The 24,602-nt window shown below is 50.4% G+C and overlaps 2 protein-coding genes across 2 annotated transcripts in view; one reads left to right on the top strand and one right to left on the bottom strand.

Annotated features, from left to right (window-relative positions):
• The window catches only part of mmd (disintegrin and metalloproteinase domain-containing protein mind-meld), a 336,846-nt gene that overhangs the window by 6,438 nt on the left and 305,806 nt on the right, over nucleotides 1–24,602 (top strand). The gene's annotated exons all lie outside the window — the stretch shown is intronic.
• Nucleotides 22,622–24,296, bottom strand: LOC135920888 (uncharacterized). Its single transcript, XM_065455151.2, has one exon. It carries the CDS (start codon nucleotides 24,022–24,024, stop codon nucleotides 23,167–23,169), a length of 858 nt encoding a protein of 285 aa, XP_065311223.1. The 5' UTR covers nucleotides 24,025–24,296; the 3' UTR covers nucleotides 22,622–23,166.

The following is a 24,602-nucleotide window of genomic DNA, read 5'->3' as shown; positions in this document are numbered from 1 at the left end:
ACTGTGATTGTTCCATAAATATCTTTCTCTATAATTCTTCACTGCTACAAATCTTTATTTTGCACCTTCACTTGTTTGCTTGTTTTTGGCAGTGTCCCTCGTGCGTTTATTTTCTGCGCGAATCCAGTTGATGTGGTTCCTTGTTTGCCAAGTAAAGGAGAGGTGTATCTCAGGTGTACCTGTGATATACCTTATTTAATTTCTCCTTTGCGGGTATATGTGCCCTTATAGCGAACAGTGGGCATTTTTCATGTTTGTACTAGTAAGCGTACCCCTCCCCCTTCTCATTTGCATAGAAAAGCTACCTTGGGTTGGGACCCCAACCCTGAAAAAAATATCTTTGTCACTTTTATAGATATCTTTGAAAAGATTAGTTGCACCATCTTCCACATCTAGTGTGTTCCACAAATCCTCTTGGATGACAGTCGCCTTGACATCGAGAAATGCTAGCCACCGGGGGGCCTGTGTTCATTTTCTGCTATTTCCATACACTGTGCCAATGAGACCAAGTCGTCCTCTAACCACCTTTGTTTCCAGAACCCGTATTGCAGTTCGCCCAGCACCTTCACGCCCTCCACCTATGCCTGCAGTCTGTCCTTCACAATTTGCGTCAAACCACTGATGTCAGTGTTACCGGACGGTGGTCGTTTATGTTGGCTTTGACCTCTTTTCCTTATATATCATGCTCATCCTGCTTAGTCTCTACCCATTGGAGGCTTTACCGTCAATTATTGTTTTGCTCTCTACCTCTCTTAATGATATTGGGCCCAATGACTTTATTAGCATAATTGGGATGCCATCGGGACGTATCGACGTGCTACTAGGAACCCTCTTCTGTGCCATTTCTCACTCGCCGTGCTGAAGTGGAGCCACTGCACTATTTGGGTTATCCTCGTCTGATAGAGTACATGCAACGTTTCATTGTTTAAAATTTTCTGTCATCATTGTTGTTATATGTTCCGTTGCCTTATCCCCTTCCAGCCGAACACCTTGAGCTGTAACTGTAAACTTATGCTCTAGGCTAGTCTTATCACTCAAGGACTAGTTGAGATGTTTCCAAAATTTCTTAGCTGCTCTTCTTTCCATTTGCTTCTGACAACCATTCGCTCCCATTTCTACTAATCTTCTCATTGATCAAATGGGATGCTTCCCTTCTACAGTTTAAGCTATCCCATTTTCTGTCTACTTCAGCTTCTGGTTCACCTCTCTGCTTAGAATATCTGTGTTCCCTGGATGCTTCCTGGCATTTCTCTGTGGCCGTCTTAACCTCCTCATCCCACCAGCTCTTGGGTTTCGGTCTTTTCCCTTTTGGCCTGTCTAGTACCTTAGCAAGCTCTAGCTCAAATAGCCCTGCTTAATTTGCGGATGTCCATTCTGTTTTATTATCCTTAGAAATTACTTCCTCAATTCGTTGGGTCACTATTTCCAGCTTCTTTTCAGAGTAAAAAATCCCATCTAGTTCATCTTGCCACCTTCCTGCTTTCGTTTAACTTCTAAAACTTAGCTTGATACGTTTGTGATCACTACCCAGACGTCTGGATCCATTCATGTGCGTTCATCCTATGTATTAGGGCATCATCTATCGTCGACTGCAGGGACCCTACCTCCCACGTTATGTGCCCTTCAAACTTCTCAGTACTGTTACATACAACTAAGTCATACCTTTCACACATATCCAGCAGCATGTTGCCTTCATATCTATATTTTCAAATCATGCAGTGTGCATTCATATCTCCTTGTATCTCGCACCCTCCTCCTAGCTCATTAATGTCACTTGCTATGCATTCTACCATTTTTTCCCTCTTTGGCATTTGCTCCTGTCCCATAGGCGGAAAGTTTTCATGTTTCCGGAAAGGGGGGGGGGGGAGACTGAGGCTTGACCTGCTTTCCGAACCCCGTATGTATGTATATATATATATATATATATATATATATATATATATATATATATATATATATATATATATATATATATGACCTCGAAGAATTCTTCACTGAAGTGACGACCTTATATGAGAATTCACGAGACCTCATAGTCGGAGACAGGTCAAGTTCACAGCCTGAGTCCTCTCCCACCACTAAGAATCTGGCGTCTCTCGGTGGTGTAATCTAAAGCCCCTCCATACACGTTTCCAGGGGCTTTAGTGTAATCTAACTCCGCGTAATTGCCGTATAGTTCGCTATCACTAATACTGCTTCGCTTTTCCGGCAAAACTGCAGCGACGTACTAATTGTGTGCAATTTTTTCCAACTGGTGAACAAACCTCATGAAATATGAAAAATACTACGTGATTGCGCTCCCACCCGTATCATAAAGCCGCGCCTTCAAATAAGCTGATTGAAAGCAACTGCATTGCCTGTCGCAAACCCCAAGAGAGAGCGCATTACCTTGATAATGGTACGGAAGTAGCGCCAACAGCAGGTTTCGCGGCTTTGCTGCTGTTCCTTCCTCGCTACGCCACACTTATTATCCGTCTCTCAAAGCCGACTGATCACACTGATAACAAAAGCCCCTTGATAACGCGGCCGAAGCGCCGCCCTGACCACGCACGAAACGTGAAAAGCAATGTAATAGGCATAACATGTTATCCATAGCATAACATCCCGGCACCGCATCGACAGAGTGCGCGCGCAGCCGCACGAGAAACTTGCTTCGGACCATAGCAAATTAAAGTGACGGTTTTAGTTTTTATGAGTGTATGCGTACTGCAAAAACAGGTTCATGGCACAAAATAAACGCGAAATAAACAGACCGGGAAGCGACCCACGTGGTGAGAAAATGCAAAACCGACGCGTTCAAGAAAGTTGGATTTTTGGTATTTGCTTTGAACTGCACTTTCACGCACGAAAGAGTGGGCAGCGATTATTATTTTGTTTTCTCACGGATGCAGGCAATGCGCAAGGGGTGTTGACATGATCGCGCACGCTTGCTGTTGATATCGACGTCTAAGCGAAGTCCGGGAATCTTCGCTTTAATAGCGAATCTTTTAAGAACACCTTTCTGCGGCTTTGTTCTGTGGGGAAGCTTTTTTAGTGATTTAACACGAGCCGAAATCATTGCATCAATGCGCTTTGATTACGAAGGTTGAGCAATCAGTCATGATTGTGGTCATGAAGTAGTAATGCAAGAAATATTCTGCGGGCAATAATGTTCAACACTGCAACATATTTCATCCTATTCCACCCTAATCCACCTTCATTTACGTTAATCCTCCTTCCACCATAATCCACCATCCACGTTAATCCAGCCTAATTCTCCTTAATCCACATTAATACAATCAATAATTAACTTTGCTAATCAGTAATCATCTCTTATGCACGGCTGGACATGCTTTGGTTCGCTTTCGGCCTTCCTTTGGTCACGTGGTATTTTCAATACCTTACAACGCGACCTTGAAACAGATAGAAGGCTTTCGCTTAATAATCCACGCGCAGAGGGATGTGCCACAAGCAATACTAGTTCAGACGCACAAAGTAAAGCATCTCATCATGTGCCAGAAAAATTTTGTGCAATATCGAACTCACTTCAAAGCTCCTTTTAAATTAGTATGCCCCGTTCATACGGCTTTAGGAAAAAACCAACCTCCTCATAAACGTTGCCTTGAGCAATATCGATGCGGTTATCAGCATTTCTCAAAATTTTCAACACCACTGGGCCGTGCAACTGGCCCAATATAACGCGCCTCCGTAGAATGCTGCGGCCCGTCCGCGGGAGCCAAGGAGAAAAGGCGAGCAGAATTGAGGAGGAAAGCGCCGCTTGGAGGAGAGTGTCGCTACTTTCAAATTATCAATTGGCTTTACGTGGCAGAGGTAATTGGCGCCATCCATCGGGAGGGCGGGAAAGCGATTCCGCTTGCCCCTCCCTCGTAACTCCCTCGCTTTCGACTGTCTTCGCGCGCGCACGCCGGCCCGGCACCCGCTTCATTCTGCTGTTATCGGGAAGCGTGGGCTGCTGTGCATTGACCGGCGTGGGCAGTTTTGTGGCGCTCAATAGCTGTGTGCTTGTGCTCCGCGACGTTTCACGACTCGCACCGCTCGTGCAGTGGTGCACGAATACCTCAAGAACAAGTCCTGCAAGGTTGTTCCGGGTGCCTAAAGACAACAGGTGAGCGCGCAGACCCAAGGACATCAGATGCGCATGTACACGAACACTGCAGCCCTGTCCACGTGCGTGCTCCATGAGCCTCCTGACGTCGTTGCGCTTTGATTGTGCTACACGTCCCTCTTACCGGTAGAGAAAGCTGACAAATAGATGTTCCTCCGCATTGTCACCTGGTCTATGACTTGTGTTTTTCTGCGTCAAGTCTCATTCTGCAACTTCAGTAACTTGCCCAGCTTTCCATTCCGCCCTTAGTGCTTTCTTTTGTGTGTCACGTTCTACAAACGTACTAACAGCTTAAAAATTACTGTTCGTGTTTGTGTATTATCTCAGCAATCGCCGATGGGAAAACCGCGCGAACAAGCTTCATGTGTAGGCATGATACGCGTTCTTTTTCTTCTGGAAAGCATGAGCATTGCAAGTGTCCTACATGCAGATTTTTGAAGTTCGTGTTTGTTATACAAAGGAATGCCCTGTAGGTACGACTTTGTGCCTTAACGGACGTAATTGTACTGCTAAGCATTGCATTCGTGGGGAAAGAAAGTCGTGTTGTTGGCTTATTTCATCTGGTATTTGATTGAAGAATAGGCGTTTCTGCGAATGTTTTGTATGTGCTGCTGCAAAAGCTGACTACCTACTGCTCCCCTTTGCCACCGTTACTAAATTTGTGGCCAAGTGCAAAATAATGTGATAATGTGTGTTTCTGTTTTTAGTGCAATGTTATTTTTGTTCTGCCATGTATTTTCCATTTTGTTCGGTAGGAACATGTCACGCATTTCATATACTTTTGCGCAGGTTTATAAGTTCTTGTGTTTTTTCTTGGTATGGCTGTCCATAAAACAATGTTAGCATTTTATTCTATTTTAAGGTATTTTGCAAGTCATTGTTTTTGCCATTACCAGTGAATTTTACTATTTTTTAGTTGTCATGACTAGTCATACAAGTCGTCCGGTTTTGTGCAATATCTCCATGCGTATATCAGAGACTCTCAGCGCGCATGTTAGACGCTATTCTACACTTTGGTCTTAAGGGCATTATATAAAAATCTGTTATATGTGTGTGCATGAAAAGGCCTTCGCGTTTTCTCGAGTTTTATTTATTTTTTTCATTGTCTGTGAACTTTTCTGTTGTTTAGTAGTCATGTACACGTCATGTCTTTTTCACTTTTTTTATTTTCTTACCGTGTATCATACCAAGCTATGCAAAATATTTGTTTTCGGAAACGGAAGTCAATAAAACGGGGCCAAAGATCTGTTGTGTTAGAAGTCGAATTTACATACGTTCTGGCATATGCTGGCATACTCAAAGTACGGACAACACTGCGTGCGTGTTGTGCGTGCATAAAGAACCCACGGCGCACCACGCGGCAGTTCACAACCCGGGGTAGCGCACACGCGCGATAAAAAAGAAAACGCGCCGCGGACAGTCAAAAATAAAGCAAAAGTAAAGGCGCGCGGGGCATGGGGAAGGGTGGAGAGAGGGCAGAGCGGGTCGGCATAATAATAATAATAATAATAATAATAATAATAATAATAATAATAATAATAATAATAATAATAATAATAATAATAATAAAAACGCTAGAGAGAGGAGGCGCCGCGCGGATGCTGTTCCTGTTGCCATGACAACGTAAACAATCGTGTGCGCCGCCATCTTGCTAAAGCATCGCCCTCCTGTTAGCGCCGTGACTGAGGGGTGCTAGCGTCAAAAGAGCGTCTCCTTCAGAACAGCCAATGGCAGCCATGCGGAGACTCATCCCTGGGATGGTAGGTCTTGTGGCAAAAAAAGAAAAAAAAAAGACGAGCGCTTTTCTGCACTAAGACAACAGCTATCGCAGCTTTTTCCAACTAACACCAAACGCGACGTGTTACTTCGGCCGGGGCGCGGCAGATAAGGCACTAGCTCGATCACGATGTTTTCCTTTATTTCGTTCTGACCAACGCGGAGGGAGCCTGTTCGAGGGCGTTGTTTTATGATGCGGGTGGGAGCGCAGTCCCGCCGTATTTTTCATATTTCCTGGCGTTTGTGTATCAGTCGTAAAAGATTAGTACGCAAATAGTACCTCGCTGAAAATACCACCGTTATATGTACTTTGGCTGTGCCTACAAATGCCTTACTGACACTTTGATAATTAGTATAGTACGCTCGAGGTAGATAATTAAAATACGTAAATAATTGTCAGTAATGAAAATTTCTCGCGGCTACTCCACTGTACTGGAAACAATACGCATTAGGTTTTCTTGAAGTAACGCGATTGCTCTATTTTTTTAAAAATCTTACTGCATCATAGTTATTGGGACAAACTGTATATATTTGGCACCTCTGAATGCAAGTGACGATTTTTCTATCCCTAATAAATGTAACTTATTCAAAGAGTTTCTTTTTTCCAGTTTTTTTTTTCATGAGTCGTTAGCATTGCTTGCTCGAAAGAGAAGCCGTACTGCAACACACATGCGCGTGCATTTTACTCGCCGTTGGCAAAAGACTCTGCCGAAAGGTTCGCTGAAATCTGCAGGTTTTTTTAGGCTCAAAAAGGCACGCAAAGCAATTTGACGCCAGGTGGATATACAGCAACATATTCGTTCTCTGGGCATGGGCTTATCCATACCTTTAGAAATAATTGTTAATTGGCTACCTCCTCCTTTTTCAAAAATATCATCAACTTTGTCCTGTCTATATATTAATATTTTGCATGTGCACGGTGTTTACAAAGAAACTTTAAAACAATATTGAAGTGAAAAAATACGGATGAGGCAGCCACCGCTGATGCTTCTGATGTGCTTGCCATCATATCGTCAGGATTTTAAGAAATAAAGGAAAATTGAATTAAAATCCGCGCACGTCCGCACCAACAATGATGCAGTAAGCTATTAGCCCCAATAAAATTTTAGGTAGAAAGGTAGAGGTAAGTCAAAAGAAACCCCAAATGATGTGGATGACAAAACTCTGGTAATTACATTTTAGGTGTGTGTGTGTGTGTGTGTGTGTGTGTGTGTGTGTGTGTGTGTGTGTGTGTGTGTGTGTGTGTGTGTGTGTGTGTGTGTTTGGGGGGGGCGCTTAGGCTTAGGCATCACCGGGGGGCGGAGGGTGTCTCGGGCGCCGGAGACCCCCCCGTAGTCGGCGCCTATGAACAGTAGGACCAAGGTTCCTCAATACCGTGGTAGGACTAATGTAAGTCAAAGTCGTAGTTTGCGCCAGCCTTTGAAGAGTCTTTCGTGAAACAAAATAGATATACGCTCTGTGGGAATCGATGTTGTGCGAAGATTTGTGCTGGTTATCGCGCATCGTGTGGCCATCTGCGAAACGTGTGACAGCGGCAGCAAGGCGACGGTGACGACGATGGTGATGGAATGACGACTTATTTGTTATAACTAAATGTGATGGTACGTGCTGTGCCGCACAGGACAAGACTTGGATCTCATGAAATGCTTATAATATGCAGTCCACCTCACACAAGCTACACCCGCGGACAACTTTTCGTGGCAGGCAAAGCGCGCACAAGTGACAGCGCTTCTGAAAAGAGTCCCACGTATTATTCCACGGCAGTGTAGGCTGGGGAAGACAAAACAACCTTATTAGCAAACGTCAAGAAGACAGAGCACACGACTTAGTGCAAGTGTTTACTTGTATTGCGGTTTTTCCCTCCTGCGTTCGGGAACTCGAAACCGTCGCACGTGAAAGCTGCGTCGATTCAGCGTCTGTTCCGGGCAACCAAAAGCACTGTCAAACGCTGCGACGCTGCCGGAGTACTTGGCGCGGTAACACGAAGCTTCGCCCCCGTAGCTTTCCTCTCATTGCCACAGAAGGTGGTCCGCCATTATCGACCGAAATATAGTTTAGGACAAATCTGGTCCCAAGCGCAAAAAGCATCCTTTTGAGGCAAAGCCCACCTCATATGGCGGCGTCCGCTGGCCTCCATGCAGTCAGTCAGCACGAGATCGACAGCGATCCTGATGTCTCGCATGTAGTCACATCTATTCGCATTTCATATTCTAACATTCTATTTTCGAACTCTGGCTTGCTGGCCAATAGAGTCACGAAACGCCACTGCGGGTACTGTATTGCATAGGACAATGTGTAAATGTCGGGATCCAGAGAGCACTTCTTGGATACAAAATAGTCCTTTTATGCCAACCAAGCTTGAATCATCAGAATTTTGCGATTGGGCGTTTTGTCTAATTACATAGCCAGTTTTACTCGTGAAAGTGAAGAATAAAGCAGCGCCAAACCTGCGACTCCCGAATCTGAGTATTAGACAATCTACGACCAGCTATTTCTCTCACCCGCTGTGTTATGCATCTTCAAAGCACAAAATAAACTGTCTCAATTGTCAAACATGTGCCACTCCAAACAAAATGATAGTCGCAGTCGGTATTGCGGGTCATCGGCCATTCAATATTCGCCTCATTATTTGTTCCTGCCTAACGGTACGTTCTAGAATGCACAAACCTATTCGCGTCCCGCACGAAGTCTGATCATGTAGAGTAAGTATACAAATCTCAATAGCAATATTTCTTCGATGAGAATAGGCGATAACATTCAGGACATGTATGACTCATCTCGCACTACGTAGCAGTTGCTTAGCCGGAGGAAAAAAAGCTACCGGAAAAAAATATAAATGCCCTTCTACTCAGCGAAGAAGGATGACCAGCGAAGCTGTGTGTGTGGGTCCCTTAATGGCGAACTGCACCTCCGCCGCGGGTCGGAGGCTGTTTAACGCCTGCTTCACCTCCGCAGTGGGTCGGCCCGGCATTGCAATACCTTCGGAATCGGCCCACCAAGTATGGACAGTTCTGTGTCTACACACGGACACGATCTTGGGGGAACTAGCCCTTAAAGGGCCCCTCACCGGGTCTGTCCATCTTGAGTTGACAAGCGCAGAGCATACAATGCGCGCCAACGATCGTGTTTGCAAAGAATTACATCGCCTTCGCTGCGGAAAGGTGTGACCCTTTCCCTCGCGGCGACCGCGCCCCAAGCCGGACGGTGACGTACTCGCGTCCCTGCGCCTACGTACTCTGGTCCGCGGTGTGACGTCGCTCGTGGTGACACCTGACTTCGAGAGTTATTCAAGGCAACATCTGCTATTTGTGTGATGTGTTGCTTGAATTGACGAATTGAGGTTTAGAGAAATTATAAGACACACAAACGGAATGTCTTCGGGTTTTTTTGTTTTACTTCGCACCGAAGTAAGAGAGATGTACTCATAGAGTTTCTCACTCCTAGAGGGAAATCTGGTGCCACCGTCTTTGGGAGTTTCCTAAGGGGCGCTGTGCCGTCATGGGAATGACGGTATATGTGTCTGCGAGGCTTGTGTTGGCTAGTGTTGTAACGGGTTTCGTCGAAAACGTGGATATGGCTACACAGATAACGCTTTATTAAAGTAAAATCTTCATAAAATGTTTCCATTCACGCGTATTGCATCTTTACTCGCCCACAATGTATGACCAAGCGAAGAAAAAGCAAGAACAGACGACCAAGTGTTTCAAAGCGAGCGCGAACCTTGTCGTCTCTCCTCCAACTTTAGCGGCCTGCAGATACTTTTTTTGTATTACATAATTGTACATGCAATAACAAGTTCTCATAGTTAAACAAAACATGTTTTGTGTAATAATAAGGCTATGGCAGTTTTTACGTGCAGTTTGATAGAAAATGAATCATTGCGACAGACGGAACGGTGCTTGCCAGGCGCGTCTTCAAGGCGTCCTGGCTCTTCGAGAACGATGCCAATCCGAAGTCACAACATACCGGCATTCCCATGCATACCACAGCTCAGCAGCGCCAGATTTCTCTCTAGGTAATATTGCCACAGCGGGTATGTGCCAGGCGATGAGAACGACGCTGAAGTTGCGCGCGAGTGGAAAAACAGAGACGACAACGACGTCGCGTTGACTGCTCTGATAAAGTGCTTCCATACGTCCTCTACGCCGGCTTTCCCGTCTTCTACTAGGCTGCGACACTGGGGGAGGTGCGGGGTAGGATTGCCTCATGCTCGGCACCCCTTTGCGGAGCCATACCTCGAAAACGGAATCACCTTCGTTCGTCGAAACTCCTGTTCACCGGTACAGTCGCCGCCTGCTAGGCCTGACGCCCGAGTTCAACCCTTTGCAGGACCCTGCTGGAACGCGTCTACCTACTTCCGCCATGGCTACTGCAACTCAATCGCAGGTGACGCTGCAGAATCCTAAGATACCAGAAAGTTTCCATGGCGACGCTTTTGAAGATGTCCAAGATTGGCTGGACCAATTTGAGTGTGTCGCCGGGTATAATGACTGGGGCTCCCAGCAAAAGCTGTCTAATGTCTATTTCGCACTTCAAGACAGTGCGCGGACGTGGTTTGTGAACCGGGAGAGAAGTTTGACCACATGGGATACCTTCCGCACCCAGCTGCTAGACACGTTCACTAGTACCGACAAAAGAGACACTGCGCAGCGCCTACTCGAATCCCGTATTCAAAAACCAAACGAGAGCGTAGCCATGTATGCAGAAGATGCGACCCGCCTTTTCCGCAAAGCAGACCCTGAGATGGCCGAAGAAAAGAAGTTACGCTATCTCTTACGCGGAGTGAAGGAGGAACTGTTTGCCGGACTCGTGAGGAACCCACCGACGACAGTGGTCGAATTCACCAAGGAGGCTACCGCTATAGAACGGGCACTAAAGTAACGGTACCGCCAATATGACCGCGCGAACTCGGCGGTGAATGCGTACCTGAGATCTACGGCTCGTCTCTGCGTGAAGTCATCCGGGAGATTGCGCGAGAGGAGATCCGGCAGCTCGGGATTTCTCCTATGGCTTCTGTCGCTGATATCGTTCGGGAGGAAGGCCTTTTCGTCCCCCGACCGGCAGGTGGTGCCGCGACGACTAAGCTGTCTGTCGTCCACCTCCAGCGACTTCGATGCTGCTGACACCGTCGACCACGCAGCCAGCACCGCCACCCCCGACGCCATATTTTCGCCAGTCACCGCCGCCGCCAGCCGATCGCTGTGCCTCGGTCCTGTGGGCTACCCGCTTCGAAAGACCGATTTGTGGGCGCACCGCTGACCGCCGGCCGCTGTGCTTTCATTGCGGCCAAGCTGGACATGTTTATCGCGCGTGCCACTACCGCGCAGCCGGGTATCCAAGGTTTCCCAACTGCAATTACCCTGTGTTTGATGCTGCACGTACCTGCGACGAAAATTCTACAAACTTTCGGCCGGAAGGTTCAGCGACGCCTCCATCACGTTCCCCTTCTCCGGCTCGTTACACCCCACCGACCCGTCGCGATTTTTCTGACGCCTCTAGGGGCAGGTCCTCTAGCCCGCGCTGGGGAAACTAGAAGCAGCGACCGCCGGGGGTGAGGTTGCAAACCGTCTAGCTTTCCAAGAGCCCCCATCACCGATGACTGACGACTCTAAAGCTCCGACGTCTCCAACCGCACCTTCTGTAACCGATGCCGTCAGCGCCGATCTTGTCGTTTTCATTGACGGCCACCAAGTGGCCGCTCTCTTCGATACTGGTTCGCATTTTTCGATAATAAGTCAAAAGCTGGCCGACAGGTTGAGAAAAGTGAAGACGCCGTGGACCGGGCCCAACATCAGAACTGCCGGTGGCCAGTTGATGACGCCGATCGGAAAATGTACAGCCAGGATAGTAATCGCCGGTGAAACCTTCGTCGCCACCCTCCTCATTCTCTTTGAGTGCTGCAAGGAACTAGTAAAGTTTCGTTCGTTCTCCGTCCTCGCTTCACAGTTGGAACTTGAAGCTTCTCGGACGATGATCGGCAGTTGTTGATCAAACGCAGGGAAACGATGAGATCAGATGTACAAGAAGTATTTATACGTAAACTTTTCTATATACATGGCAGGTAAAACAAATACATTACAAATTTGAACAATTGAGAAAAAACGTGTCACTCTTCGACTGTCTCAATGACTGTTAGAGCCCAGACTCGTTTTAACGTACATAGTACGGAGGCTCACTGATCTATTAGCAATCCTGATTTCAGCCAAGTCTGAGGGACAGCATGTCATCCCGATTTTTATAGCCCAAATATACAAAGAAAAAAAGGCGGTAGGGCCGTTGGCCCGTCCCACAGGTTCAGTTGCCAATCAGAGTCAACCGTTTGTTAAGCCACAACCCACAGGGATGGGCTTACTCTTAAAAATAAACATATTGGAAAACAAAGCTATTTTCCTTCTTCGCCAAAACTCCGTTGCCCTCTCATTTCTCCGTAGTTAGTGACGGGCTCAGCAAAACACGCCAGGCCCGAACAAGTTATCGCTAGACCGTTTCAAATCCCAACGGCGTCTAGGCCGCAAATGTCTCGGAAGCAGGGGCATCGACACCACGTAGTGCCGCTGTACTCAAAGTTTGGCCATGTGGGAGACAGATGGCCCTCCTTGTCCTTCAAACTTATTGTCTACAAGACAAAGTTCTCCGAGTGCGTGTTTCCAAGACGCCGTCGTCCGAATACACTCTTTACGTGTGCACCGCATTCCTACAGCGTGCACTGTAAGCTGGCCTTCGACACCACACAGGCAGTCGCACCCAACAACAAGGCTGGCGATTGCGTTCCGGACGCGTAGAAGATCAGGTCCATGCTCACTGCATGCGGCACGGGGTCAGAGTTGCTAAGTCCTTAACCTCGGCGGCGCCTCCAATTAGTCAGGCACTCGGGCGCCAGACCCACAATACCTTGTACAGCGGTCCCTTTCAAGGCTGGTCTGTGTGACCGTCGGCGGACTGCCAACACCGTGCGCACAATACCGACTTCCCGGAATCGGCACTCGCCCTCCTGGCGCCTGCCGCGACGCGTCACCCAACACCGCGCGGTCCGTGACCCCACATAACACAGAAACGGTTGCCCCGCTGAGATGGGGGGGGGGGGCGAAGTGAACCCCCTCTCTATACACACAGCACGTGGCCGATTCGTGACACTTAAGAACACGAACAATCAGAGCGACCTTACAGAACTTATATTGGGTATGGATTTCTTGAGAGAGCGCGGTGCAGAGATTAATGTCCGTGACCTCGTCGTCACATTCTCTACGAGCTTAAGCGACGTCGACCCCGTGGAGCACCAGCGACCCCGCTTACGTATCGCCGACGACGACCTCACGCTTCCGCCGCGAAGCTGTTCCCTCGTACCTGTTATCTGCGACAACTTGAACACCGGGACTGATGTCGCTGAACACATCGACGCACTGGTACTGAGTCAAGGCGTTTCCATCGCCAGGGCCGTAATTAACGTACACGACGGACGTACTGAACTCCTGCTGACTAATTTTACCAGGGAACGTCGACACATTGTTACAGGCACGGCTGTTGCTTACTTCGACGAATTTACCTCAATACAAGACTGCCTCTCAGTGGAGCACGCGACGGCCACCGTGGCCATGCCTGCCCCTGTGGTTGATATCAGTCCCACCTTGTCACCCGTCGAACGTAACAGCCTTCTTGAGCTCATCGATTAGTTTAAGAGCTGCTTTTCATCTACGTCACGAGTCAGCCAGACGCCGCTCACTAAGCACCGTATTGTCACCGAAGCCGACGCCAGACCAATTGGGCAGAATCCTTATCGTGTGGCACCGAAAGAGCGCGAGGCGATACAAACGCAAGTGAAGACGATGCTTGAGGACGGGGTTATTCGGCCATCTAAGAGTCCTTGGGCATCGCCTGTCGTGTTGGTGAAAAAGAAGGACGGTAGCCTGCGCTTCTGCGTCGACTATCGAAAACTCAACCAGATCACAAAGAAAGACGTTTATCCGCTGCCGCGTATCGACGATTCACTGGACAGGCTACGAAACGCGCGTTACTTTTCGTCGATGGACTTGAAAAGCGGCTAGCGGCAAATAGAAGTTGATGAGAGAGACCGTGAGAAGACCGCTTTTGTGACGCCCGACGGACTTTAAGGATTTCAGGTGCTCCCCTTCGGTTTGTGTTCTGCGCCAGCAACGTTTCAGCGACTAATGGACACGGTACTCTCGGGCCTCAAATGGCAAACCTGTCTGGTGTACCTCGACGACGTGATTGTTTTCTCCGTCACGTTCGAGGAACACTTAGGGAGACTAAAGGCGGTCTTTGAAGCAATACGCTCAGCTGGTCTAACTTTAAAACCTGAAAAGTGACATTTTGGCTTTGAAGAACTTCAATTTCTCGGTCACGTTGTCAGTCGTGAAGGTGTCCGACCTGACCCTGATAAAATCTCTGCCGTTGCTAATTTCCCAACGCCATCAGATAAAAAGGCCGTGCGACGTTTACTGGGCCTTTGCGCCTACTACCGACGCTTTATTGCGGACTGTTCGCGCATCGCATGGCCATTACCGCTTCTAACCAGAGAAGATGTCCCCTTCGTATGCGGTGAAGACCAGCAACGAGCATTTCACGACCTACAGCAACGGCTGCAGACGCCTCCCGTGCTCGCACACTTTGATGACGACGCTCCTACGTTGCTTCATACCGACGCTAGTAATGTCGGCCTCGGCGCAGTGCATGCTTGTACAGCGGCAGCACGGCGCCGAAAGAGTGATTGCTTACGCCAGCAGGACGCTATCAAGAATGGAGGCAAACTACTCCACGACAGAAAAAGAATGTCTCGCACTGGTGTGGGCCGTCCTGAAATTTCGGCCATATTTGTATGGTCCGTGTTCCACCGTTGTCAGTGATCATCATGCACTTTGCTGGCTGACTAAATTAAAAGATCCAGCTGGTCGGCTAGCGCAGTCTTCGTCTCCAAGAGTTCGACTTCACGGTTGTCTACAAATCAGGGAAACGACACACCGACGCCGACTGCCTTTCTCGGTCTCCTGTTCAGACTGCAGTGCACGACGATGCTGACACGGCTTTTCTAGGCGTGCTAGATACTGTGGCCGTTTCACGCCACCAACGCGAGGACGCAGAACTGGTCCCTCTTTTTGGTTACTTAGAAGGAAGAACAGGCAGCGTGCCGAGGTTATTCGCCAGAGGGCTGCCTTCATTCTGCTTACGCCATGACGTTCTGTATAAAAAGAACTTTTCACCTAATGGCAGCAGCTACCTACTCGTCATTCCCGCATCTCTTCGCGACGAAGTCCTACATGCCTGTCACAACGAGCCGACCGCTGGTCAGTTGGGTTACACCCGCACATTGGCAAGAATTAGGCTAAAGTACTATTGGCCGAGACTTGCGTCGATCGTGAAACGTTACATACAGACATGCCTGGATTGCCAGCGCCGCAAAGCCCTACCCGGCAAGCCAGCTGGACTGCTGCATCCTGTCCAGATACCGCAAGCGCCGTTCGAACCAATTGGCATGGACCTTTTAGGTCGGTTTCCACTGTCTACTGCCGGAAATAGATGGATAATCATCATCACAGATTACCTTACTCGATACGCCGAAACAGGTGCTATCCGACGTGGAACAGCAGCCGAAGCAGCGCGATTTTTCATCGAAGCCGTCGTCCTAAGGCATGGTGCTCCCGCAGTGGTCATAACAGACAGAGGATCTGCGTTCACGGCTGCGCTTCCGGATACCGTGTTGCGACTAAGTGGTACCACTCACCGAAAGACCACGGCTTACCATCCCCAAACCAGTGGGCTGACAGAACGGCTGAATAAGATTCTGGCAGACATGATGAGTATGTACATCGACGTCGACCACGAGAACTGGGACGAGATCTTACATACGTTACATTTGCATATAACACGGCTCACCAAGAGACAACACGCGTGACGCCTTTCAACCTCGTTTACGGACGCGAAGTGACAACCATGTTGGACGCAATGCTGCCGCACGAGTGCGGTGACGACGAGACTGGTGCCGAGGAGTTTACGCAACGCGCAGAGGAAGCCAGGCAGCTTGCGCGTTTCCGAATTCAAGAACAGGAATACGATGCCCGACACTACAATATTCGGCACAGACCCGTCACATATACAACGTCGGTGACCAGGTGTGGGTCTGGACTACGATTCGTCGCCGGGGGCTGTCTGAGAAGCTCCTGCGAAGATACTTCGGCCCGTATAGAGTTCTGCGTCGCATCAGCGATGTGAATTATGAAGTTGTCCCCCACGGCCATAACTGCTCCAAACGCCGGCGGCATCTGCCCGAGGTTGTGCACGTGCTTCGTATTAAGCCATACTTTTCCTCATGACCTCAACTTTGCACCGTCTGTGCACAGCCTTCGGACGTTGGTGCATCGGGACGATGCCTCTTTTTTCAAAGGGGGGGCAAATGCCACATCCTATATAATCGCCGCGGGTATGTGCCAGGCGATGAGAACGACGCTGAAGTTGCGCGCGAGCGCAACTTCAGCGTCGTTCCAATGTTCTCATCGCTGCCAATAGAGAGTTTTAGCCCAGCGGGTTTACGGCCAGCGGAGCGGAGCGGGCGAGCGGAGACGCGACTGCGCATGCGCACCACTCTGAGGCGGCCAGCGGTTTTACGGAGCAGCGTTTACGCCTAGGTGACTCTATTTACGCCCGCTGCGCGCGAGCGTGCGTATGGGCGCGCGGGCGTGTATGGGAAATGCAAGACGGCAGCCGCGAACATGAACGCCGGCAGTTCTGCATCGAAGACGGCGACTGCCGCGCTGACCCGTACATTAGTACTCAGTACATTATTAACAAATAATGCACTGAAAAATGTAATATATCTTTATTCAACCTTTCTTGCATAATAAAAGCAAGCGTAATTCAATTTCATTTCTCAGTGACTCCTATTCGAACCACTAGGTGGGGCAGCAGAGCGCCCCGCTCTTTACCCCACTCGAGCGGGTGATCCGCTGGGCTAAAATTCTTTTTTCGCGAGCCGCTCCGCTGGCGCAACGGTGGAGACCACTCCGCTCCGCTAGCCGTAAACCCGCTGGGCTAAAACTCCTTATTATACTCATCGCTGAAGTTGCGCGCGAGTGGAAAAACAGAGACGACAACGACGTCGCGTTGGCTGCTCTGATAAAGTGCTTCTATACGTCCTCTACGCCGGCTTTCCCGTCTTCTACTAGGCTGCGACAATATATTGTGTACTCCCGCTTCTTCTGCTTGTTCGCACGGTCGTGCAGTCACATGCGCAGGCACCGAAAATATGCAATTTTCTACCCCGTTCCAGCGCGTGATAATGCTCTGCGATCCGCTTGTTATGCCTCAGTATTCGTGTAGCACTGAATTATACCGCCAGTCATGTGTTTTTGTGCACAGCGCGCAAAATCGTGCTCTGCGCGAAGCCAGACAATCACAACAGCTCAGAAGGGTCAAGCAGCAGCTCGTGCGCAGCGCCGAAAAAAAAAAAAACCCCGAGGAAAAAAAATTGGAGGGCGCTTAAGCTTCGCCTTCAAGAGTGGAACGCGATAGCGTTCCCGTCGACCCGCCAAGGGATGTAAGACAATCGGCTACGGCGCAGCGACTACGCGCCCCGCAATGGACGCGGTGAGCGTCGAGCAACGCAGCGTTCGGCGCGGCAACGAAATGTGCGCCTGAGCAAGTGACGCACGCCTGAGCCTTAGAAACAACTCGTTTCTAAGGCAACACCGCATTCACTAGAGGCGCTTTTGTACCGCTTTGAAGCATCGAACACGTGGCTCAGTGGTAGCGTCTCCGTCTCACACTCCGGAGACCCTGGTTCGATTCCCACCCAGCCCATCTTGCAAGTTGTTTTTTATTCATGAAGTGCCTGCTGGGATTTATCGCTCACGGCCAGCGACGCCGACGACACCGGCTTTTATGCGACACGAGCTCCTTAACGCTGTCGCGTTAAAAAATGAAGACGGGGCCCGTGACGTATAGACGACCGCACGCCAAGTTTCATCCTACTTCATCCTAGACGCCAGCGCTCGTTTCTCCCCTGGCGGCACGATTTCATCTCCAACGGGTGTAGGTTTTCGCCGCCGCTTCCTTTCACGATCGCGCCCGCGTACAGTTCGCGCTGCGCGCGAGATGTCTCTTGTTTGCAACGGCGTGTCTTCGGATGACCGGAAATTACGATTGTGTTGTTAACTGTCACGACAGCAATGTAAACACGAAAGGGTTGATGCCACCAGTGAAATTCTGCCGATTCACAAGAAAATGGTACGATAAAAGCAGAAGAGAGACATGAGTTACTGCGGTGCGCCGAGCGAGGTAAACAACTGGCAAACGAAGCGAGCTCGTTCATTGATCGCTCCTGAGTGTATGACGGTTTTTAAATGTAACCCACATGAATTTAATAATTACTCGGTACATAATCGTTTTATTTATATAAAACCTTTAAGTTGTTCGACGAGCGCTTGTCCGGTCTTCTTTGTCGTGTTTCGTTTGTGTGTGCGCTAGCCACCCTAGCGCCGCTCTCGGTGCCGTTCTTGTCGAACCTCGAGGTCCGGCCACGGCCGAGGGAGCGCGCGCACCATGGCGCGCACCCCTCGAGACCGGCCGTGGTCCGGGATGGGAGAACGCAGAGAAGGAATTTCGCTTGCGGAGACTAAAAGTGTGTCTCGCTATGCAGTGGAGCTCGCCTTCTGAAATCATCGGTTCGCGGCTCTGAAATATTTCTATCTCGGCTATTAAAAGCCGATCTGAAAGAAAAAAAAAATGCGGCAGAACGCGCCCTAGAGGACACCTATCAGCTTTCAGCGTATAACCAAAATTTGCTATGGAGCCTGTTGAGGGGCCGTTTAAAGGGACTGACAACCGATGTTTAAGGGCCTAGTTTTATGCGAAGCATATTACGAGAGCTCAACCCAGCTCCTCAGGCGCGGCGGTGTCGCCTTGAAACCACGTGACACCGTGACGTCACGACAGAGGAGAAGTGGCTTTGGCTCAACTCTTGCAAGACGGGCTGGGTGGGAATCGAACCAGGGTCTCCAGGGTCTCCAGTCGAACCAGGGAGTGTGGGACGGAGACGCTACCACTGAGCCACGAGTACGATGCTTCAAAGCGGTACAAAAGCGCCTCTAGTGAATGCGGTGTTGCCTTAGAAACGAGCTGTTTCTAAGGCGTGCGTCTCTTGCTCAGGCGCACATTTCGTTGCCGCGCCGAACGCTGCTTTGCTCGACGCTCACCGCGTCCAATGCGGGGCGCGTAGTCGCTGCCCTGTAGCCCATTGTCTTACACCCCTTGGCGGGTCGACGGGAACGCTGTCGCGTTCCACTCTTGAAGGCGAAGCAGTAATGCATGAGTTGTTTCTTCGTCTAGCCGAACCAAATATAGCCAAGCAACAGCAGTTCACCAGGCTAAACAGTGGTTCAACAACTAAAATAAAGGCTAGTATGCTTCGCATCCTGGGCTTAACCTTACCTAAGCCACAGCCATCTTTTTTTATGGCGCAACGCAAAGCTCACCCTTGGTTGTGTTTACGTCTACAGCGGTTGCTTCCAAAAGCGCGTTGATATTTAGTGAGAATCGATCTGAGCAGCCTCTAAGAGTCCCTCCTCCAGCAACGCTATCGGGTCGGCGCTCTCTCGCTGAGGCGCTGCGTGTGGAAAAATTCTGCGAGGGCGCTGCGAGCGAACTGGATTAAAGGTCCATGAACTGGTTCGGAAATTAACGACGCAAAACAGACTTTCGCGCTGTTAATTTCCGAAATATGAATAACCACCAACTCGCCCAAGTTTCCCTTCTAGTCTATGAACTTGTAGAGCCGTGGTAAACGAGACGGACACACGTCTTTTCGGTAACAAGGTCTAGTTTATTCTGTCAAAAGAGAGAATTGAGCGGGCGCGCGCAGCGCGCCGGAAGTGGCGAGGGCTTTAGAGAGCGAGAGGAGAAAAGAGGGAAAAGGAGCATAGAGAAGTGCGGTGCACGGACCTAGTGCGAAAGGAAAGCAGTAAACGAAGTAATAAGAAAAGGGAGCTCGCGCACGACGTTCGGCACAGTGAGTCGGATCATGTGTCCCTGTGCCTGGTGTCCAACACTCGCGAAGGTCCGCTTACGGGAGGCCCGCGGGACGCCCCGCGGAGTTGTTTATGGCTGCGGGGGTGGTGCGCAGCTCCATCGCCGCGCCGCTACAGATTGCTCCCCCCTTAGAGAGGAAGCTGAAGCGACGAACGATGCTCACAATGCACAAGTGGCAGCCCAGTGAACGCGACGAAGAGGTGACGAACCGCGCACTTGCAAGGAGGGGTCCGCATGTTCCGGGGAGGCGAGATAATTAAGCGCGGGTGCCTCGCTGAATGCTGGCTTGAGTCGCTCAAGCGCGATTGTATCTCGTGTCCCATTTACGTCGACGACGAATTTAGAAGGAAAACGTTCTAAAACGGGGAATGGCCCGAGGTAGTGGGGCTGCAGCGAGCCGCGCACAGGGCCGTAACGCACAAAAACATGTGTGGCTGTCTGCAAGTCCGAAGTGATGTACACTGCACGGGGTTTGTTAAAACGCGTAGGCTGCGGACGGAGGTTTCGGAACACATCGCGAAGCTGGTCGACGTACTCGCTTGCTGTTAGAGAGGAGGTGAGGGTGTTTTCATCGAAGAAGTCGGCTGGCAGGCGAAGCGAGGTGCCGTAAACAAGCTCCGCAGTAGCGCAGGAGAGGTCCTCTTTGAAGGCAGATCGAATTCCGAGAAGCGTGAGCGGAAGTCTGTCAACCCACTTGTTTGGGCAGCCGTGCGCTGTGAGTGCTGCCTTGAGATGGCGATGAAATCTCTCGACGAGGCCATTTGTTTGAGGGTGGTAGGAGGCAGTTCGCAAGCGTGCTGTTCCGAGAAGTTGAAGTAGCTCCGTGAAAAGGGACGATTCGAATTGCCGGCCTCGATCAGTGACAACTTTCGTTGGACAGCCAAATCGGGATACCCAAATGGAAACAAAAGCTGCGGCGACAGTAACTGCAGACATGTCAGGGATAGGTGTCGCTTCGGGCCAGCGTGTAAAGCGGTCGACACATGCCAGAAGATAGCGATAGCCTTGGCATGGGGGTAGCGGGCCGACAATGTCGACGTGCACAACGGAGAAACGTTCGTCGGGTTGCAAGAAAGGCTTTGTGGGGGGCACAGGGTACCGCTGAACTTTCGCGCGCTGACAAGGTGCGCACGAGCGGACCCAGTCTCTGATATCTGCGTTCATGCCCGGCCAGACGAAGCGTGATGAGACAAGCTTTTGGGATGCGCGAATGCCTGGGTGTGCAAGAGTGTGATATGAGTCAAATATTTGCTTGCGGAATGAGGTGGTTAGGTAAGGCCGAGGTGTGCCCGTGGAGGTGTCGCAAACAATTGGCACATCTTCAAAGGTAACTAATTCAAGCTGAAGAGATGTTGACGCGTCACGTAAGTGACGGAGCTCAGAATCACTAGCTTGTTCTGTAGCCAATTCTCGGAGGTTGAAAGGAAATGATGTTGAGATAGAGCTCTTGGAGCGACTGCGCGTGATAGCATCCACGCGACTGAGGGCGTCAGCTGGTGAGTTGTCAACGCCACTGACGTGGCGTATGTCAGTTGAAAACTCTGAGATGAAAGCGAGCTGGCGCACCTCACGTGGAGTGTATAATGATTCAGAGCGGCCGATTGAGTAGGTGAGAGGCTTGTGGTCAGTGAAGATTGTGAAAGAGCGGCCTTCAAGTAGGTGTCGGAAATGCCTCACGGCGAGAAACATGGCGAGCAACTCACGGCCGAAAACACTGTAGCGTGTTTGTGCGGGGGTCATGCGTTTTGAGAAAAAGGCAAGGGGTTGCCACCCACCGTTTACTTTTTGTTGCAGTACCGCTCCGACCGCAGAGCTGGAGGCATCCGTCATGAGCGACAACGGATAGTTGGGGTTGGGATGAGCTAGCAGTGTGGCATCGGCCAAAGCGTGCTTGATAGAATTGAAAGCTTCATCTGTTGTGCTGTCCCAGGGCAGTGCGGTTGACGATTGTTTGCCGCAGAGCAAACGCTCGAGGGGTTCCAGCAGCATAGCACAGTTTCTAATGAATCGGCGGTAAAAGTTTACCAGGCCTAGAAACTGGCGCAGCTTAGTGATTGAAGCTGGCTTGGGGAACTCCATGATGGCTTGCACTTTGTGGGGAAGAGGGCGGATGCCGTTGTTATCCAAGCGATGGCCGAGAAAATCAAGTGATGGTACTCCGAACTCGCTCTTGGCAGTGTTGACGACGATACCATTTGCTGATAGGCGCTCAAAAAGCTGATGGAGATGTTGGAGGTGCTCTTCGTGGGATGAGCTTGCCACAAGCAAGTCGTCAACGTAGGCGAAAACGAACGGCAGACCGCGTGTGACTGTGTCGATGAACCGCTGTGATGTCTGTGCGGCATTTCGGAGACCGAAAGGCATTCTCAAAAATTCAAAAAGGCCAAATGGGGTAGTAATCGCTGTTTTTGGAATGTCTTCTTGTGCGACAGGAATTTGGTGAAAGGCTCGCACCAGGTCAATTTTGGAAAACACTGTAGTGCCATCCAGTGCCGATGTGAAATCTTGGATGTTAGGCAGTGGGTACCGATCCGGAATGGTTTTTGCGTTCAGGGATCGGTAGTCCCCACACGGCCTCCAGTCACCTGATTTCTTGGGGACCAAATGGAGCGGGGACGCCCAGCTGGTGGATGATGGTCGTACGATTCCAAGTTCTAACATGTGTTCGAACTCTGCTTTGGCAATTTTGAGCTTGTCCGGGGCGAGTCGTCGTGGGCGAGCAAATACAGGTGGACCAGTTGTTATGATGTGATGACGTACATCATGTTGTACGGGCTTTGTCCAGTCTGGTGGTCGCGTGAGGTTGGGGAACTGTTGAAGGAGGCAAGCAAAAGGATCACCAGCAATAGTTGAGGTTGGGGCGACTATAGGCGAGTCAGAGGAAACGACGCCATGAACAGACAGCAAGGTAGCAGTGTCCAGCAGGCGTTGGCGTTTCACATCGACGAGCAGTCCGTGGTGGTCCAGGAAATCAGCGCCAATAAGAGCACGGCGAACATCAGCGACGAGGAAAACCCAACGGAACACGCGGCGCAGGCCAAGATTCAGGGTGAGGGACCGCGACTTGTAAACAGGTATCCTGCTACCGTTGACAGCTTGAAGATAGGAGGTCGGCGGTGTAGTTCGGTCTGAACGTTGCGCGGGAATAATGCTGACCTCCGCCCCGGTGTCCACCAGGTATTGCTGGCCTGTGGTTCTGTCCATGACATGAAATAGGCGACTTTTGCTTTGGCCCTGACCGGTTGTCGCCATTAAAGGTCGGCCGGCTGGTTTCCCTGCCATGCACAAGGACGGAGGCAGTGGCGCGCCTCCTGCCCGAAGCGGCGGTGATAAAAGCATACCCGTGGTGGCGTTTGAGACCGGGAGCGTTCTTCTCTTGGACGCCGTGATCTACTCGAGCTGCGGTACCTTCCGTGAAGGGGTGAAGTGCAATGACGCTCCGCAGCACAAACTAATTGTTCAAGGCGATTGCAGAGCACGTCGATGGGAGAATCGGCGGAGGATGATGTTTGCGGCGCTGAACTCGCAGTGGTGCTTGATGATGTTACGTTGCACACCGCTGGCGTCACCACCTCCATGACTTTGTCCGCCAAGCTGGCCAGGCTGTTGAGGTCCATCACCGTGGCTGTAGCGAGTACCATCTGAACGTTTACTGGAAGGCGCTGCATGAACAGTTCCCGCAGGAGGCGGTCATCGCTTACTGTTGTGTTGTCGCTCATGAGCTGTCGCATACGGCGAAGGAGCTGGCTTGGCCGACGGTCTCCCAAGTCCTCTGCGGAGAGCAACTGTTGCATGCGGGCTCGCTGCGATGTTGTTGTGCGCTCGAGAAGGGCAGCCTTAAGATCGCTGTATGGAGTGGCGGGAGGCGGTCCAGAAAGCAGGTCGGCAACTTCTTCTGCAGCAGTAGGCGACAGTGCCGAAACAACTAGGTGGTACTTGCGTTGTTCCGTGCGAACGCCAGAGAGAATAAATTGCGATTCCGCTTGAAGAAACCAAACTGCAGGGTTGCGGTCCCAGTATGGTGGGAGTCGGATGGAAACCGCGGAGACGTCTTGTTGCTCGGTCGTGTCCGTAGGTTCAGTGTCTGGTTGCATCTCGTTGCTGTGCATGGCTCCACAATAACTTCGGCAGTGCCGCGAAGAAAACTACGGGTCACCACTTTGTAGAGCCGTGGTAAACGAGACGGACACACGTCTTTTCGGTAACAAGGTCTAGTTTATTCTGTCAAAAGAGAGAATTGAGCGGGCGCGCGCAGCGCGCCGGAAGTGGCGAGGGCTTTAGAGAGCGAGAGGAGAAAAGAGGGAAAAGGAGCATAGAGAAGTGCGGTGCACGGACCTAGTGCGAAAGGAAAGCAGTAAACGAAGTAATAAGAAAAGGGAGCTCGCGCACGACGTTCGGCACAGTGAGTCGGATCATGTGTCCCTGTGACTGGTGTCCAACACTCGCGAAGGTCCGCTTACGGGAGGCCCGCGGGACGCCCCGCGGAGTTGTTTATGGCTGCGGGGGTGGTGCGCAGCTCCATCGCCGCGCCGCTACAAACTGAATTGGGCGGAGACTCGCTTCGCGACAGATTCAACGTAACTTCGCGGCGGGCGCTGAGACCGAATGCGCGCGTGCGCTCATAGTGACGCTTTATTTCGACTGCATACTTGTATTGACACCTTTTTTCTCATATTTGAGGCATGGG

The sequence above is a fragment of the Dermacentor albipictus genome, chromosome 1, assembly GCF_038994185.2.
Source record: "Dermacentor albipictus isolate Rhodes 1998 colony chromosome 1, USDA_Dalb.pri_finalv2, whole genome shotgun sequence".
In the NCBI taxonomy this organism is placed as follows: domain Eukaryota; kingdom Metazoa; phylum Arthropoda; class Arachnida; order Ixodida; family Ixodidae; genus Dermacentor; species Dermacentor albipictus.
This window is presented reverse-complemented; position numbering and strand designations above follow the sequence as displayed.

Bases quoted from the DNA above. Each gene is read 5' to 3' on its own strand.
- LOC135920888 (XM_065455151.2), bottom strand. From the start codon at position 24,024: ATGCACAGCAACGAGATGCAACCAGACACTGAACCTACGGACACGACC.